The 16,918-nt window shown below is 41.7% G+C and overlaps 1 protein-coding gene across 1 annotated transcript; it reads right to left on the bottom strand.

Moving 5' to 3' along the window:
- LOC149305661 (TBC1 domain family member 31-like) lies at positions 1 to 16,320 on the bottom strand. The gene is made up of 22 exons (XM_089477330.1): positions 16,244 to 16,320; positions 15,197 to 15,343; positions 14,778 to 14,893; positions 13,502 to 13,680; positions 12,741 to 12,892; positions 11,469 to 11,628; positions 10,497 to 10,697; positions 10,173 to 10,361; positions 9,683 to 9,762; positions 9,421 to 9,567; positions 7,973 to 8,106; positions 7,563 to 7,696; positions 6,683 to 6,862; positions 5,978 to 6,210; positions 4,795 to 4,947; positions 4,554 to 4,689; positions 3,790 to 3,882; positions 3,425 to 3,559; positions 2,519 to 2,713; positions 2,170 to 2,323; positions 591 to 704; positions 1 to 143 (listed from the first exon to the last, which is right to left on the bottom strand). Exons 1-22 carry the CDS (start codon positions 16,318 to 16,320, stop codon positions 1 to 3), a joined length of 3,252 nt encoding a protein of 1,083 aa, XP_089333456.1.
- Between the last annotated feature and the right edge of the window lie 598 nt (positions 16,321 to 16,918).

The following is a 16,918-nucleotide window of genomic DNA, read 5'->3' as shown; positions in this document are numbered from 1 at the left end:
TTATGTCCAGTTTGTATCAAAGAAATGCGGTGTGTGATATTTTTTCCGAGCCTGAGAAGCCAGTTTTTGCCTCAGATCTCGTACTTCGCTCATTAGGACACGTTCTTGGCATTCCAGGTCAGTGCGGCCCCGATCCAAGGAGACTAGACACAAAAATTCAAAAAAAGACATTAAGTCAGTAAAAAAGAATTAAAAATGTTTTTTTAAATGTAGAAATAAATGCATAACCAGCAGGACTTCACACTCACAGAGAAACAAAGCTTCATAAAATCACCTGCAACAACAAATGCAGATTACAGGGCAGTTTGGGCCCTAGTGCCAGATATTAGAACTTTAAAGTAAAGGCTAGGAGTAATAATAACAGCAGTATTATATTATTACAAGTCATCAGGTACACTTGGCAGTACATTTGTGTAAAGGCTGGTAATGTATACGTATTGTGCCCGTGTTTCTTTTACACATAACCTTTATTATTTAGGAGTATTAATCTTGCACCGAACCCGCCGTGTTATTTGCCATTTATTTCACTCACTCATAATGACGTAAGAACTGGTGATCAGGAACAGTATTAGAAAAACAAAAAATCTTACAATGAGCAGAGGAGCTGGTGGAAGAGACATCATTTAAGCAGACATTTGCCGGTTTTGGACCACGTTGCCCTTGATTTCTGTCCGAGGAGTCAACTTTCAGATCGCTGATACTTTCTGCATCAAATAAATAAATAAAAAAGTTTTAAACAGCCAATAGTTTTAATTGCCAACAGCGAATGGCAGCCCAGATGTGACTCTAGGTTGGGATAAAGTTTTCTTCTGTTTCAACACCAAGTGTTCTAATACTTTGAAAGTACTGAATGAATAGAATGTTTAACACAAGATACATGAACTGAACAAATACATTTTACCCCTAAAATCATAATCAGAAATTGCTGTTCCTGATCACAATCCATAAGACTTGTTTTGAGTATTAATCAGTCAGGGGTATGCCTGGCAGATGGACATTTTAGATCCGGACTTCTCTATGCACTATGAAGAGAGCAAACCCTGGGGAGCTTCTCCTGTACGAAGGTCTTAGCTGGTTGAGATTAAAGTGACCTGAAAAATCCTAGTATTGGATAAATCCCTTTGTGTTCTGAAAATAAAATATTTAATTTTTCTTTGAAACTTTTTTTCTTTGAACTGCTCCAAAGTTTTTTCATTTCATGCTATATAATATATATATATATATATATATATATATATATACACATATATATATACACATACATACATACATACACACACACACATATATATATATTATATATATATACACACCTTGTCACTACCAGGATAATACTAGTAGTTCCTTTTTCATTTGGCTTACACAAAGTAATTTATGCCTATATATCCCAGGGGTCGACAAATTTGGTTTGGATCTAGGAGACAGCTTTTTTTTCTTCCCCAATCATGTTTTTACTTTCATACATTACCCAATCTGGCCCCCCAGGGTTTGTTGAGCCTTGCCATACACTAACATACATTTACACACCATATGACAACAGACACATGCTAACATCTTATGCTCACCAACACACTACAGTAACACACACACGCTAACATTCAATGCCAACACCATACACTAATACACACGCTAACACTATAATGCTGACATACACATTCATCACTCATGCTAATGCCATACTGTAACATAAACAACACCATACACGCTAGCACCACACTCTTATACACATGCAAACACTGGCTAACACTATACATATATAAAATGACACACTAACACAACTAAATCTGGGCATACTGACCCTGGCACTATACATTTGCACGCACACACACACACTGATTCTAGCACTATGAATATAGCACAGAGACTACAGTATACATACACACTACTCCCCTCCACACCTGCCACGCCATCTACTGCCTTTGTGAATCTGGCACACTATGCTTTCCTACGAGCGTGAGGTAAAGCGAGCGACACGAGGCACCCAGCGGGGTTACATGGTGTACATCATGTGACCCTCCTGACCGCCTCATGGGACCCGCCACACCGGATTCATGAGGATAGCCCTGCAAAACCCTGAGCGCCACAAAGTGGTTTCTAGTCAAGCCCCGATATGTATAATGTGATATATCCTATAATAAGACACAATTTGGAAAACAAAATGCTACTAACCGAAATACTCGCTTCCGTCATCGAGTAAAACATCCTCGGGCCGCACCTCCTGCACCATCCCGCTCTGTAATAAACATTTTCTCTGGGCGTCCAACACGGATGTCGCCAGCTGCTCGCTTTCCAGTTCCGCTCTTTTATTTGCAACGTCTGCCCACTAACAAAACGGAGAACGAATGCTTCACTTTACACAAGTACTACCACAAGAAATGAAGCATTGCGCGCTAATACATCACTATATGCTGGAGGGATGTTAACTGCATTTGTTATACAGAGTACCTGGCCCCCAAGGAGGAGTTATACAGGGTTTGGGTTTTCCCCATAAGCGGGGTCTACGTGTCTTCCCACCCACCTTTCTTGTCTCCATGTCTTGAATCACATCGAGCAGCTCCTTCTCTTTTTCTTTGACGCCTTCCGCTAACTTGGCGACTTCTTCATAACGCCTTCCTCGGGCCACATCATCAAGTTTATGCTTATTCAGGGCTTCGATTTTCCAATCGGTTTCCAAACACAGACGATCGGCCTTTGCCATGCTTTCTTCCAGTAACTTTTTAAAGAAAAAAAACCCAAAAGTAAGGCAAACAACATTTTTTGTTTTCTTATCTAGGTATACATTCAAAAATATTCTTGAAATATTGTCTCCCCCCCCCCCCCCTCACTGTGAGAGCGCCCCGTGTACTCAATTAAGAGCCGCAGCAGAAGCTAGAACCTCCGAAAATGTTCCGACAAGGCACTCGCCGTAGGGATATACCCCGTCTTCCTGCCCTCCCCGGCCAAAAGGGTTAGGGCGTCCAACCATTTGGCCAACATCAAGTGTAGCACCCTAAGGGCTGAGGGGTGAACTTGGACTTCTGGCCTTAAGGCGGAGGTAGCTTTTTTTTCGAGCCCCCAGAGCGTTCCTGGGCGCACTGACAGCATCGCACTATTGATTGTGAGGAGCAAATAAGTGCACGAAGAGCGCCTAGAGCTCAACACTCAACTCCACTATTCCCTGACCCTTTCGGGCTCAGAATATGAAGATTTGTTTTTAAAACCCATAGCTAGGTGGAATTACCAAACGAGAGGAGGGGATGAAAGGGCAGCATACATATACTGATCAGCAGAATCACTAACAATCATCAATCATGTACATTAGAGGCAGCAAAGATATTACCAGATGGAATAAGATCTCAAATAAACTTCAGGAACACTAACTAACAAGTAGAATCTTGGAAAGCTCATTTTTAATTATAGGGCAGAAGTAAGTCTGACGGCTTACCCTGTGATCCTTGAGGTCTGCTTCAGTCTCCATGAGTCTCCAAAACATCTGCTCTTCAAGGTCGGCTTTTCTGCGGTTGGCATCCAGCTCCCCCTTGACTTCTTGAGTCGCTACCTCGTGCTCTTTAGCCAGTTTCTGCGTAAGGAAATAATTTGCAGACATATCGTATGAATAGCAGTCTGAAAACACATCAAAACTGATCACACTCAGAAGAAGCTACATCCAGCCCCTACTGATCTCCGTAACATTCAGTATGTTAAAAAAACCTTTCACGCGGACGACGGCGACGAAGAGGATTCATTCCGAAAATATTTAAGTTCAATAGTATTGAAAATCAGAACACACTTCGTGTAAAGCAGCGTTACCTGTTCAAAGAAACGTCTCTGTGCTTCCAGCTCCATGTGTCGCACCTCTATGTCCTGGACCACTGCAGCGCTCTCTCGTTCGCGGGTACACATCTGTTGGGGAGAGTTACAGCGAATAAATGCTTGATCATGTATACGCAATACGTAGAATTATTCTAACATTACAAGTAGTATGACACACCTTGGGTATACATATCTATACACGATTCACTCTATACATTTCTGATTCTCCCGCAATCAACATTATCCTGCAACCCCCTCACTCCGCCACTACACACCAACAGTATCCTGCAGCCCCTCGCCTCCCCACACACCAGAGGCTTATTATTAGTACATGTTCCTGGTCACTCAGTGCAGGGCATATAGGAAAAAGTCAAGTTACAATGCAGTTTGACTGAAAATGACAAGGCTATTAGGTGTTTGTGAGTATAAATGAGATTACATATAGATATATATATATTTTATTTTTTTATTATTTATTTTTATTTTCCTTCTAGAGAATTACAAGATCTGTTTGGCATGAACTATTATGGAAACATTTCCAACTATCTTAGTAGTTTATAATTTAGGAAACATAACTAACCTCGTACCGCATTTTCACACATTATTAAAATGTTATACTTGTGAAAGCCATGGTTTACGTCACACAAGAGAAACATGCTAGATATCAAAAACACAGCTAGGCTACCTGTACGCCAATGACTGGACGACATTATAAACATATGTATGGCTACAGGTACGATGGCCCTGGCTCTACACAATACCTTTCTTTCTATCTCATCGTCCAGCCGCTTCAGCTCCATCTTGCGCTGGTCCTGCTGATATTTTAGGAATCGCCTTCTCGCTGCATCCAGTAGCTGAAGTTCCTTCATCCTAAGCTCACGTTTCACGGCTGCCAGCCTAACAAGAAAAGAACACGGAAAGAGCACAAAAGTGCCAATGAGAATGGATTGGGTGCAGCAATTTACTGGCAAGGGACACTCTCAGAAGTCCTGCGAATAATACCTTTGACGCTGATGTAGCAGCTTTTGTTCCTCCTCAGTTAGAAGCTTCCTCCTCTGTTCTTCTGCCCCACGGAGGAGTTCTTGTTGCTGGTACCAGGCTTCATCCTCTACTTTCCGCTTTATGGCTTCTACTTCTACTTCGTGGGCCAACTGCCTGCAGGGAACGGATAATTCGGAATAAGGAAAGCACACCACGATAGCTACGCAAAATATAAGGAAGAATTGTTCCGCATGTCCCGCAAGATACGTTCCTTGCAGACAGTGCTTTGCCTTCAGATTATTCACATGCAAACATGAAATGTTATACCGTATTTGCTCGATTATAAGACAAGGTTTTTTTCAGGGCAAATGCTCTGAAAAATACCCCTCGTCTTATAATCGGTGTCATCTTATAATCAGACCTCAGATAGGTCTATAGGACTATGAGACGACTAAGATCCAGATCCCCCGCAGAGCTGCAGGGGACCTGGATCCTCCTATCACCCCCCCGCCCCACAACCCCCGCCGCTAGGCGCACCTCCTCCCGGCTGCAGCGGAAGTTGTGTACACGAATCGCGTAGAGCTCTTCACGCTGCCCCGGCTACGTGACAGGGGAGTCAGAAGCTCCGGTAAGTTGGGGGGGGGGGGAGGGGGAGTGTTAAATGGGGGCATAAGGCATTTCTGGAGGCAGAGTGCTCTGTGAAATGCCTTTTAACCCCCTTAATGCCACTCTGCCTCCTGAAATGCCTTAAACCTCCCTATATGCCACTCTACCCCATGATATGCCTTTTAACCCTCTAAATGCCAAAGCGGCATATAGGGGTATAAGGCATTTCTGGAGGCATAGTCGCACATAGGGGGTTAAAAGGCATATCATGGGTCACAGTGGCATTTAGAGGGTTAAAAGGCATATCATGGGGCAAAGTAGCATATAGGGGGTATAAGGCATTTCTGGGCAGATGTGCATAACTGGGGGGGGGCGCAGGTTGGAAAATAGAAGGAAATAAAACCAAAATATTTTTCTCAATCATAGCTTTTATTAAAAAAATAGTTTATATGAATTAACATTTACTGGTAAAACTTTTTTCCTTTAGGGTCGTCTTATATTCAGGCTTTTTCTTTTTTCCTAAATTAATATTCAGATTTGGGGGGTCGTCTTATAATCGAGCAAATACGGTATTTAACAGAGAAAATGCTACACGCACCTCTCGCGCAGATATTCCATCTCTTCCTGCCTGATCCTTTCCCGTTCCTGACTCTGATAATCCACGATAAATTTGGGGTACTTGTTGAAGATGGGGTATTGGCCTTTCGTTAGCGGGACGATGTCACTCAGCGAACGTCGAGGATGTATATCTGCTGGGGTGGCATCCATGAGATGATAGGCTTCCCTGATCACAGCGTTAATATCCAGATTGTTCCGATGGTGAAAAAAGTACTGAACAAACCAAGACAAGAGCATGATATATGAAGACGAACAGGGTAAATATAGTAGGTTTCTGATCAAGGCCGTAGTTATTGTGCTCATTTTCTCTTGTAATCTATTTGGTTCGGCCTCCTTGACACAGCCTTTGTTTGAATGAAATGGCGATGCTTTCCCATTGCGCTCTAGCTTAAGTGGCTTAGCAATATACAATTAATGCTGTCAAGTTGTACAACAAGCCACGATTAAAATAAAATACATTGGCAATACTAAGCCTGGGGGAGGTTTGGTAGAAAAAAAAAATCTAAATATTTTAAATTTAGTGATTCGTGTTACAAGCTATTTTTTAATACTTAAAATTGCAACATAGATATATATATTTTTTTTTTAAATTATTATTCTTTTTTTTTTTTTTTGAGTACACGCTCACTTTTTAGAGTGATTTTTTTTTTATTATTTGAATGCAGCTAATGTACAGAGTTTGTACCTCAAAGTCTTCCTTTTGGTTGCAGTTCAATAATGGAGCCCGGGCCGAGACGTTATAAGCCACGACAGCCATCAGAAGGAAGGACGGGTGATTGGAAAACACGTTATCGAAGAACTTCAGCCATTCCTCTCTTGTTAGAACCTCAGAGAACAAAGTTTCCAGCAGAGGCCACGCATAGATCTACAGAAATCATACGTGAACATAAATCAATCCAACACCAGACAAAAGGAGGAGAACAAATTGTTTCTATAGACGTTATCAGATATTAACAACCATGAACACTCATCTAAAGCCTGACTTTTTCTGTGGTTTACTGCACCAAATATATTTAAGTTTTAATATTCATAGAAAGAAAAGTAGTTACATGATCTACATGGAAACACGGCCCCTGCAGGGCCAACAAAATGGATTTGGATTGTCTAATGAATAACATTAATGTATATAAATCCATAACATGCATACAGGGGCAGCTTCATATCAAGGCAAGTATTACATGTGTCTCTGCGGGTATAGAAACCGAGCTTTATTATTCAGACAGACTCATGCACAGAAATCCCAGTTTATGCTTTACCGTAGGTGTCTGCGTGATTTGGGGGATATTTATGGTTTTTAGGAGTCAACCTGATTTTTGGGAGTTCAAATAAATACATCCACAGAGAACTTAAATCTGGTTAGAAAAAAATAAAGGCTCCTGGGGTTCCCTAGGTATATGCATAATTTTATGTCAAACATATATGTTTATATATACACATACATACATATAACACATTATAACATATAGTTGTATGTCAAGGCTCTAGAACAGTTATTCGGCCTATATGGGTAAATCCGATCACCGGTATAAGTCTGGGTATCTCCGATCTCAGAACGCGAGGGTTACCTGGGAAGTGACGCCGTAATTCACAAAATGCTGCAGCAGCTCCTTGTCGTGGTGGACGAGGACGTTCTCGATCATGCTCAGAATGTTGATCGGAGGATTCGGAAAATACTCAAACCAATGCTGACACCAATTGGCTAGACGTACAATAAGAACGACCTCAATGAACCATAATCACACAACATACGTCCACGATCACGTAACTACTGAAATAAATTACTGGACACGGACAGGTTAAAATTAAGGAATTTGAAGCAGTTATCCCACGTCCAAAATATAACTTTAAAGGAGATTCAGTGTTCTTGTTTTGGAAATATTTAGATGTTTGAGACACTGTACCCCATTGTTAACACATTAGGTGTCAGAGAAAGCCAAGAAGATTTAATGTTAATGGCCAAACAAATATCACTTACATATAACCGTCGCAACAACTTCAAAGCAAATAAGCTGATTGTTCTGAAATAACTTCACGAACGGGAACGCAAGCAGCGGAAGGTATTTCGTTTCTCCAAATATCACCGACCAATGTGCGAGAGCAGAAAGCGTCCTGGTGCAAAAAAAGAAAGATTAATCTATAGAATTATAGTATCAATGTAAGCAACGTAAATCATAGACAGGCGGTACCTGTATGGTTTGGGAACCGGACTTTTAAAAGGAGATATCCTAAGAATTACCGTCTTTCAGAACAGTATCTGATACAATTTAAGATTTTTTGAAAGACTCAAAAATATAAAAAAAAATTTTTAATGCAGGTATTTAGGAGCTTTCTGAATACAAGACATAAACAAGCTTAGGATATTGTCCAAAATGCAACTTAAACCCAATTTTGTATACCTTGCACAAAAAGAGTTCTACACAAGCCCTTATAAAAATATATTTTATTGTACAACAAAATATAAAAAAAAATCAAAACATATATAGTATTTCATAATATAGACAACAGAGGTTTCTACGAAACTAATCAGAGCATTTGGACGAACTATGGTTATATATACATGAAGTGTCTCAGGTGCATGTAAACAGAAAGTAAATCACAAAGTGCTGAGACATCCAATTATTAATTGCCTATTACTCACTATGGAGTGCACTTATAAGGACTAATAATTACAAAAATCATCTTGAAAGTGCTGTAGTGCTTACCCATGTTAACCTCCACAAGTGGAGGTTAACATGGGTAAGCACTACAGCACTTTCAAGATGATTTTTGTAAGATGTCTCTTGATTATCTGGACTATTTATATATTTATTGTAATTATTAGTCCTTATAAGTGCACTCCATAGTGAGTAATAGGCAATTAATAATTGGATGTCTCAGCACTTTGTGATTTACTTTCTGTTTACATGCACCTGAGATGTATATATAACCATAGTTCGTCCATATGCTCTGATTAGTCTCGTAGAAACCTCTGTTGTCTATATTATGATATACTATATATATGTTTTGATTTTTTATATTTTGTTGTACAATATATATTTTTATAAGGGCTTGTGTAGAACTCTTTTCGTGCAAGGTATACAAGTTTGTGGGAGTTTCCCTGTTTTGTAGGATGAGATCCTTGTATCCACCATAAGATTTGTGGTATTATGCTATTTGTGGAAGGTGTTGTAGGATTCTTGTGTGTTATAACTTAAACCCAATGTAAAAGGTAAGTTCAAATAGTAAAGTATTAAAGGAGATCATTTTCCATCCAAGAAGATCTAATAAAAAGTTTTGGGGTTTTTTTGTTGCCACACAGCCTAAGAACAATACTTGGCTACTGACTGCTTGTAAAGATGTATCGGTCTGCCTATTTCTACCTACATTATTACATTTGGAATAAACTGATAATAATGGAAGAACAGCATCAAGGACGGCACGTACCTCTGCAAGACTCTCAATAGCTTCCTACTTTTTATAGGATAATCCTGATGAAGGCGCAGGTATTGGGAATGGATTCCCTTGTCTACTAAACTGCTGAAGGCTGCGTGATTCTCCGGAAGCTGCAGCAAAGACCTCCAAATAAACATCCTGCGTTAAAACAGAGGTGAACAAGATATGTGGTCAATAAAAATAAATGTAAAAAAATATAAAAAGTAAGCACGTGGTAATTTATCCAATGCTGGAACATCGATGTCTTGGTTACCTATATTTTGTAGGATACTCCCCAAAGCCCTTCAGGATTGCCTGGAGACGGGGTTTGTGAAGCCCACCGGGTAATTCATTCTGAAAAGAAGAAAAAAGAGAGTTATGGTTTGCAAATATAGAACATAAAATTCACGCATGCATGAGATTATATGAAACTGCTCCCGAAAAACATTTTATTTGATAAGTACAGAAATAAAATACAACCAGATGTAAATGTGCTACTTATTAATAAATGCTACTTTTGGGAGACAGATACACTTTTAAACGGCTTCAGGGAAGCCAGGCCCAAAACACATTACATGCATCTAAGTTTGACAACCAAAGCAAATAGATTCTTCTGATTTTAGTTACTGACTTTTAACGCCAAGGTATTGATTATTGAAAATATATTTTGCCTACAAGTGCGAAGGAAAGTGATGGCTTTACCAATCCCAAAGTATATTCAATGTCACATGAAGCCGGTGAGTTCCTTCGAAGCTCATCCATACCTCTTTGTTTTCACAAGTAGTATTCCCTTGTGGCTTCAGAATTCTGGTCTTCACTATTTCGTCCTTAGACTTCAACGGTCTGCCGGTCCTGCCGGAGGACACCCTGACCTTCTCGCTTACGCCCGTTTTGTTGATGGTAGAATCTTTGTCTTTGGAAAAATCTGCCATTTTAACAAGTGGCGGCGGCGGCTGCAAATGAAACAGCAAAACAACCAAATAAGTAGGGAAAAAATAACAGATATGCTCTCCGAAAATGCAGAGCTTAAATACAAGGTGCATTAGCTCCCAGAATACCAAACGTTGTCGCTTTCAATAGAACGTTACCTTATTCACCTCGCTGGTCAGAGCTTGGACGCTGTATAGGTTCACGCTACCGTTCTCCATAATGCCGGCGATGTAGCGTCCGTTGGGGCTTACAGCTGCCGTGAAAATGCCTTCGTCAATGCTACCGATGTCAAACGCAAGCTTGCACGTCTGGATGTTGATAAACCGCATGATGCCATCTTGGCAGAGCACACCCAGCACCTGAACGAGAAACGTACCATTTTCAAACAAAGCAAAGAAGCAGTAGGTGAGCCGCAGGGGGTGAGAAACGTAATGTCGTGCAATCAACTATGCACTATGCAGGGCCAACTCATCCGCTCTTACCGGGGCTTTGCATATTGAGAAATGGACATCGTGGCCCAAAACATTTGTGTTTAAGGGGCTAAGCTCAGGTACATGAAAAATAAACACAGGTTGTGCCAGTACACCGTTAACATAATCTTCTTACTCGTTTCTCTGGATATACGTCTATTGTGGATTCACAGCGCTGATTGTTGCAAGTTACATACACTTCATACAAGACGTGTGAGCGGCGACAGCCGTTAATCTACCATCACATGACGGCAACGCATTGTTTAATGGGTAGAATTAGGGAATCATGGGATCATTCCTCCCATGATCACCAGCCGGCACATTGTATGGGCATGAAGCGAGCGGATGTTTTACATGTTGTATAGCTAATCTTGCCTGTCTTGGGTTTAAACACCTTTGACATACAATCCGAAACACAGAACTAACAAACCCTTAAATGTAACTCACTTGAATAAACATTCTTGCTGCACAACCATATACTTAATCGCGTACCTTTGATTACGTGCACACTTATATGAAGCGTTCAAGGTTTCGGTGTAGGGCTGTGTTTTAGTTGTAGGTAACTATACTGTTACCATATTATACCATCCGATGAATCCTTTAACCCTTAACAGGACTGTTATGAAAGTTCAGATATCAAATCATACAGACGGCACTGACCTGGCTGGATCCGCCATCAAAGTTATCAGGCAGAAACTCCATCTGTCGGACGCTTCTGACTTTAGCCGGCATCTGTATCACGCGGAAGAGCTGCTTCGACTCCAGACACCACAGGTGCAAATTATTTGATTTTCCTCCGGCTGCTAGAATCCTCCCGTCTCTGCATAAAAAACAGATTCATTTGTAATGGGGGAAAATGGATAAAGCCATGAATCTTACTGTCACCATTAACAAAAGCAAAGTGGACAAGATTGTGGATGATCTAAGAGCCAACAAGATCCAAGAGGTATGGGGATCAACTATGGGGGGAGCAATATTTTTCACCTGCCAAACTTCTGCCACCTTAACGGGTCGTCCTTCTTGAATAGATGGCCAATGGCCCCTGTATCTGCTTTGACCTCGCTGGGATATGTGGCAGTCATATAGCTTTTAAAACAGAATGGCATGAGAGTCTAAGCACCCCCAGACCTAAAGAGCAGCCAGGGGACTGAGATTAACAACAAGATATTGGAAATTCCTCTATGGAATTCATTAGCCAGGTTCACTTTGAATAGCTTATTACATTTATTGCGCCAGAGAAGGGGCAGCCAGGTATTATAAAAGCAGGGTGCTGGGTTGTATAGCGAGAGCCATTAGTAGAAGGAAGAGGGGGGTGTTCTGACACGTTACAGATCTCCGGTCCGATCTCACCTAGAGTATTGGGGACAGTTATGGAGACCCCCCCCCCCATCTACAGAAGCATATTAACAAAGTTTAGGATCAAAACGATGTTTGTCTGTTAGATTTTAATACGCTGCGTAGCCGCGCAGGACCAGTACACCGTACCACGCGGTGCGTTGAAGAGCAGTTTGGATGTCTGATTGTAGGACATCAACATAAAAGTTTTTCACATTTGAAAAAACTTTTGAGGTTTTAGTCTCCTCGGCCAGATATCTTCCACCCAAATCACTCTGAAAAGGTACAGTTTATTCTCCGAAGCGGCTCTGCCCTGATCCATTGCTGTAATTAATCCTATGAATTCGTTTTTCAAGGGGCTTACATGTAACGGGAGGAAGTTTAACTTTACTGAGATGGTGGTTGATAAGTGGAATGGTCTCCCAGAAGATGTGGTAGAGGTTAATAAAGGAGGGGACATTAAACACGCATGGGATAGGCACAAAGCTATTCTCAACGCATGATGAGACCAATGACTGATTAGTGTTTGAGGTTCTTTACATCAGACTAGATGGGGCGGATTTATTAATTTTTTTTTAATCTATGTTTCTAAAGTACCTTGTTACAGCAAACGCTTTATAACGTAACTTGGAAGCATCCTCAGGATTGGGAAGCTGGTATTTGCACGTCAGCGTGTCGCTCTCCCAGGCAAAAATGGAGTCGTCTTTAAAGCAGCTCAGTATCGTGTTACTTAAAGGGAGGAAGAATACCTGTAGAAATAAAAAAATAATATTATTGCCATTTATCGAGTCAGAATATTGTTAATAATTATTCTAATTGATGCTCAAACTATCAATAGATAATCATGTACGGTATAAATAAATATTATGGATTAGAGCGTGCCTTCCATTCTTGGGACATTAGTATCAATAAATATTTATACGATACATAATTTATATAACATAAATGAGAGATAAAAGTACATAGGCGCGCTGTACACAATATTACTCTTACAAAAAAACCCTGAAATTATAAAACACAAAAGGCTTTACGATTTACATATAGATCACTAACGAGTATCTTCTAGGAAAGTTTTATACAATGGGATTCATGAAGAAAAGTGCCTTAAGGGCACAACAGGCAGAATTGTTACAAGTTGTGTTTTCGGCATAATTTTACAATTGTTTAGAATTGCTATTCTACACCCCCCCCCGCCTGTGACTGTTGTATACATAACCCCCGACTGTCAAAGTTTTTTTTCTCTCCTTTAATGCTTTGTTTTGTGTCAATAAGGCCAAACACAAACAGACACGCGGGACCGTTCACTAACACACAGCAGTTCTAGCATTAAGTATATTTCTCCTTTCCGCCCCGCACACCTTCTGTATCCCCACGGACTGCCGGACGTTGAGTTTTCTTTTCCTCTGGAAGGTGTCGAGGTCCCAGAGCTGGGCGGTCTCGCTGGACGTGGTCACCGCGTATCTCCCCGAGCCGTGCACAGAGATGGAGGTGACGGCGGAGTCGTGGCCACGCATCCAGCTCACCAATTCCTTGGAGTCTGAGATCAAAAAGAACAGGAGAGCAAAAATGCTGAAAGGCAACTGAACCGAATAGCAAATACCGCGTTCAGATAATTCCCCGCAACCCCGGAGACAGACGCACCGCAACCTTCACACTACGTCTACTCTAAATAACGGTTATGCAGATAAAACTGCCATACACCGTACCGTTCAAAAGTTTGGGGTCTCTTACAACTTTCCTTGGTTTTTTTTAAAGAAAAGCTCATTTTGTCCATTAAAATAACATAAAATGGATCAGAAATTCAGCGCAGACGGGGTTAACGCTGTTAACGACTATTGTAGCTGTAAACGGCTGATTACCCTTTATCAGTCCCATCACTCCTGTGTTCCAATGGCCCTTTATCACTCCCATCACTCCTGTGTTCCAATGGCCCTTTATCAGTCCCATCACTCCTGTGTTCCAATGGCCCTTTATCACTCTCATCACTCCTGTGTTCCAATGGCCCTTTATCACTCCCATCACTCCTGTGTCCCAATGGCCCTTTATCACTCCCATCACTCCTGTGTCCCAATGGCCCTTTATCACTCCCATCACTCCTGTGTCCCAATGGCCCTTTATCACTCCCATCACTCCTGTGTCCCAATGGCCCTTTATCACTCCCATGTCCCAATTTTAATTTTCCATGAAAACAGCTGAGTGACCCCAAACTTTTGAACAGTGGTGTAGATTTGTTTTTTTGCTATTAACATTTTCATGAGCGACGCAACGTGCAGACCTCACCTAAAATAAGATTTCACATTTATTCCTAATATTAAAAACAAATAAGAATAATAGCGCCTGGCGATCATGCAATGGTTCCAGGGCTGTGTAATATTGGCCAGGACTATTTTGCACGCGTCTTCAGAGAATATCAGTACTTTTTCCCGTTCATTTTTATTTCTTTTGGGTAATTATTGGCACATACTTCCTTAGCTCCAATGTTTGGTTTTTTTTTACCTCATTAATAATAACCATTTTTCGTAAACTAACAATATTTCGTGATCTGAAACAGCAATTTCTATGAAGTAATTAAGTAAGATGAAAATATCAATATTTTATAAATAACCCCCCTGACCCCCCGAATAATTGCAGTACCTGCATCAAAACATTTAACGGAATAATCGGCGAGGGCCACGAGGAACTCGGACTTCCGGTGCAGGTTAAACGCCAGAGCCGTGCAGGCCTGGGCTGTACGCTGAACGAGATCGAACCTGCGGGGGGGGAGGAATAATTCACTAATAATCCTCAACGCGCTACAAACTGTTATACGATTTACAGAAGAAACCTGCTTTTTGGCGACTTTGGATTGGTGATGTAGAATGCACCCGTTAACCCCTTCATGCCTGGGAACACTGTACAGCGGACGGCAGCCAGCAACGGAGCGGTTACCGTTACGAACGCACTGAAGTTATTTTTCCTCCTGATTTTTGTAAACGGCTGAAAACTTGGAGAACCTAATTTTCCATTTCTTTCAAGAAAAAAAGATGAAAGAAAAAAAAAAAAAAGTCTCTTACGTGTTTCTGTTCAGATGAAATAAATAGACGTGTCCCAGGTGATCTCCGGCAAGGAAGGAGTCGCCTGAACCGTCAAAAGCCACCTGCAGGAAGCGCATGGTCGTGGGGTGACGGGCCGCACCGCCGTGGACGATATTCACGATGATCCTGCAGAGAAGAAGATTGTGTTTTACGTACGAGGCGGTTACAGTCCTTCCGCAGGCCCAACAAAACATCCCGGGATAAATACGGTTATTGGTGGTTTATGGGGTTTTTTGCTCTGGTGATTAGCTCACGGAGCAGACGGCTCCATTAGGCGGGCAGTACAGGCGCTGACCGGTTACTCGGTTACAGACTCGGATCACTCCCGGACATTAATAATAAACGGCTCAGAGTCGCGCTCAGCTGAAGGAGGAACGGTTATTTAACTTTACAGGTTACAGGGCCGGCTCAGCACGTCTTGCAGCAGCAGATCACTGGAGCTGGACCTTCATAATGTATAGCGACTTCAAGGAGCCCACCCTTTCGCGAATAAACCCTAATAACTAGAGAATAAGATGGGTCATTGGAGGCCTGCGTTTATTCACTAAACTGGAAGGTTGCAGGTAAGGTGGAAGGTTTTCACTATACATTATCCAGGGCTTCTTTCCCCAATTCTATGGGGGGGGGGGGCTAGGCCCTTCTTGCAGGTGAAGCATTGCGGCTGAGCTCCCCCTGCGTAATGAAGTCTGTGAGTTGCCTCCTGCATTTGTGAATGCATCGCACTGTTAAGTGAATAATCCCCTACTAAACACACTACACAAAGTAAGAGAATGTAATAATCTGCGGGCAAAAAAACAACAAATAAAACAAAACAGGAAATAGGAAAACGAGCCAATCGCTGCTTTAGATCACATTCATAAACCGCTATTACGGAAGAAACATGGTTTCCATGGTAACTGTCTCAGCAATGCCGTTTAGAAAGTATGTTTCTGACCCCTGTCCCCCCCTGTTGACTATGAGGCAGCAGTGGGGGTTCAGATGCTGTCTATTCCTGCACCCGTCTCCTAGCTTTGGCATCTGGATTACCCGTCGTTGGCAGATGGATTCGGCTTCCGGTGCCAGATCTTCCCGGTGTCTTTGGAGCCCAGATCCGTAGTCTGCATGGTGATGACAGGACGAGCCGTACAACCTGCGCAGGAATAAGAGAGTGAATACCGACTATGTCATACATGATACACGTTAAGCGCTACACGTAAACGGAGGACACTCCTCTGACTGCAAGGGATTTACTCAAAGTAACATAGAACGAGACGGCAGATCAGACCCAATTCGGCCAAGCTGGGCCGACTCCCACCTTAATCTAAACCCTTAGTCTCATTTTAGATCCAGGAGCTATATGCCTATCCCATACATGGATAAATTCCCTCAATGTATTAACCTCTACCACTTCTCCTGGGATGGCATTCCACTTATCTACCACTCTTTTCAGTAAACGTTCAGCACATGTACAGCTGTGTTCTTACTCACGTTTTGTGTCCCGTTAACCCGGTGGCTCAGCCTCTGTTCAGTTGATCTGTTCCATAAGCCGTATGTGTCTCCCGTGCACATGCGTGAGGTAATTATACGAATGGCGATTACCGGTATGCGTTCTAACAATATATTCGTTATGTGTACATGCCAACAGTCCCGTGTATTCGCTGTGCTTGTGTTACTCTATTAGAGGCTCCGACTTGTCTGTTAGATATGTCCCTCCCCTAATAA

Source organism: Sceloporus occidentalis, unplaced genomic scaffold (genome assembly GCF_023333645.1).
Source record: "Sceloporus occidentalis isolate IW3139 unplaced genomic scaffold, rSceOcc1.0.p SCAF_11, whole genome shotgun sequence".
In the NCBI taxonomy this organism is placed as follows: domain Eukaryota; kingdom Metazoa; phylum Chordata; class Lepidosauria; order Squamata; family Phrynosomatidae; genus Sceloporus; species Sceloporus occidentalis.
Note: the sequence above shows the minus strand (reverse complement) of the source record. Positions and strands in the feature narration are given on the sequence as shown.

Coding starts and splice junctions, on each gene's coding strand:
- LOC149305661 (XM_089477330.1), bottom strand. CDS start 16,320: ATGCAGACTACGGATCTGGGCTCCAAAGACACCGGGAAGATCTGGCAC. Junction 12,893..13,501: donor AGTCCGTGGGGATACAGAAG/GTGTGCGGGGCG, acceptor TTATTTCTACAG/GTATTCTTCCTCCCTTTAAG. Junction 11,629..12,740: donor AAAGCGTTTGCTGTAACAAG/GTACTTTAGAAA, acceptor TTTTTTATGCAG/AGACGGGAGGATTCTAGCAG.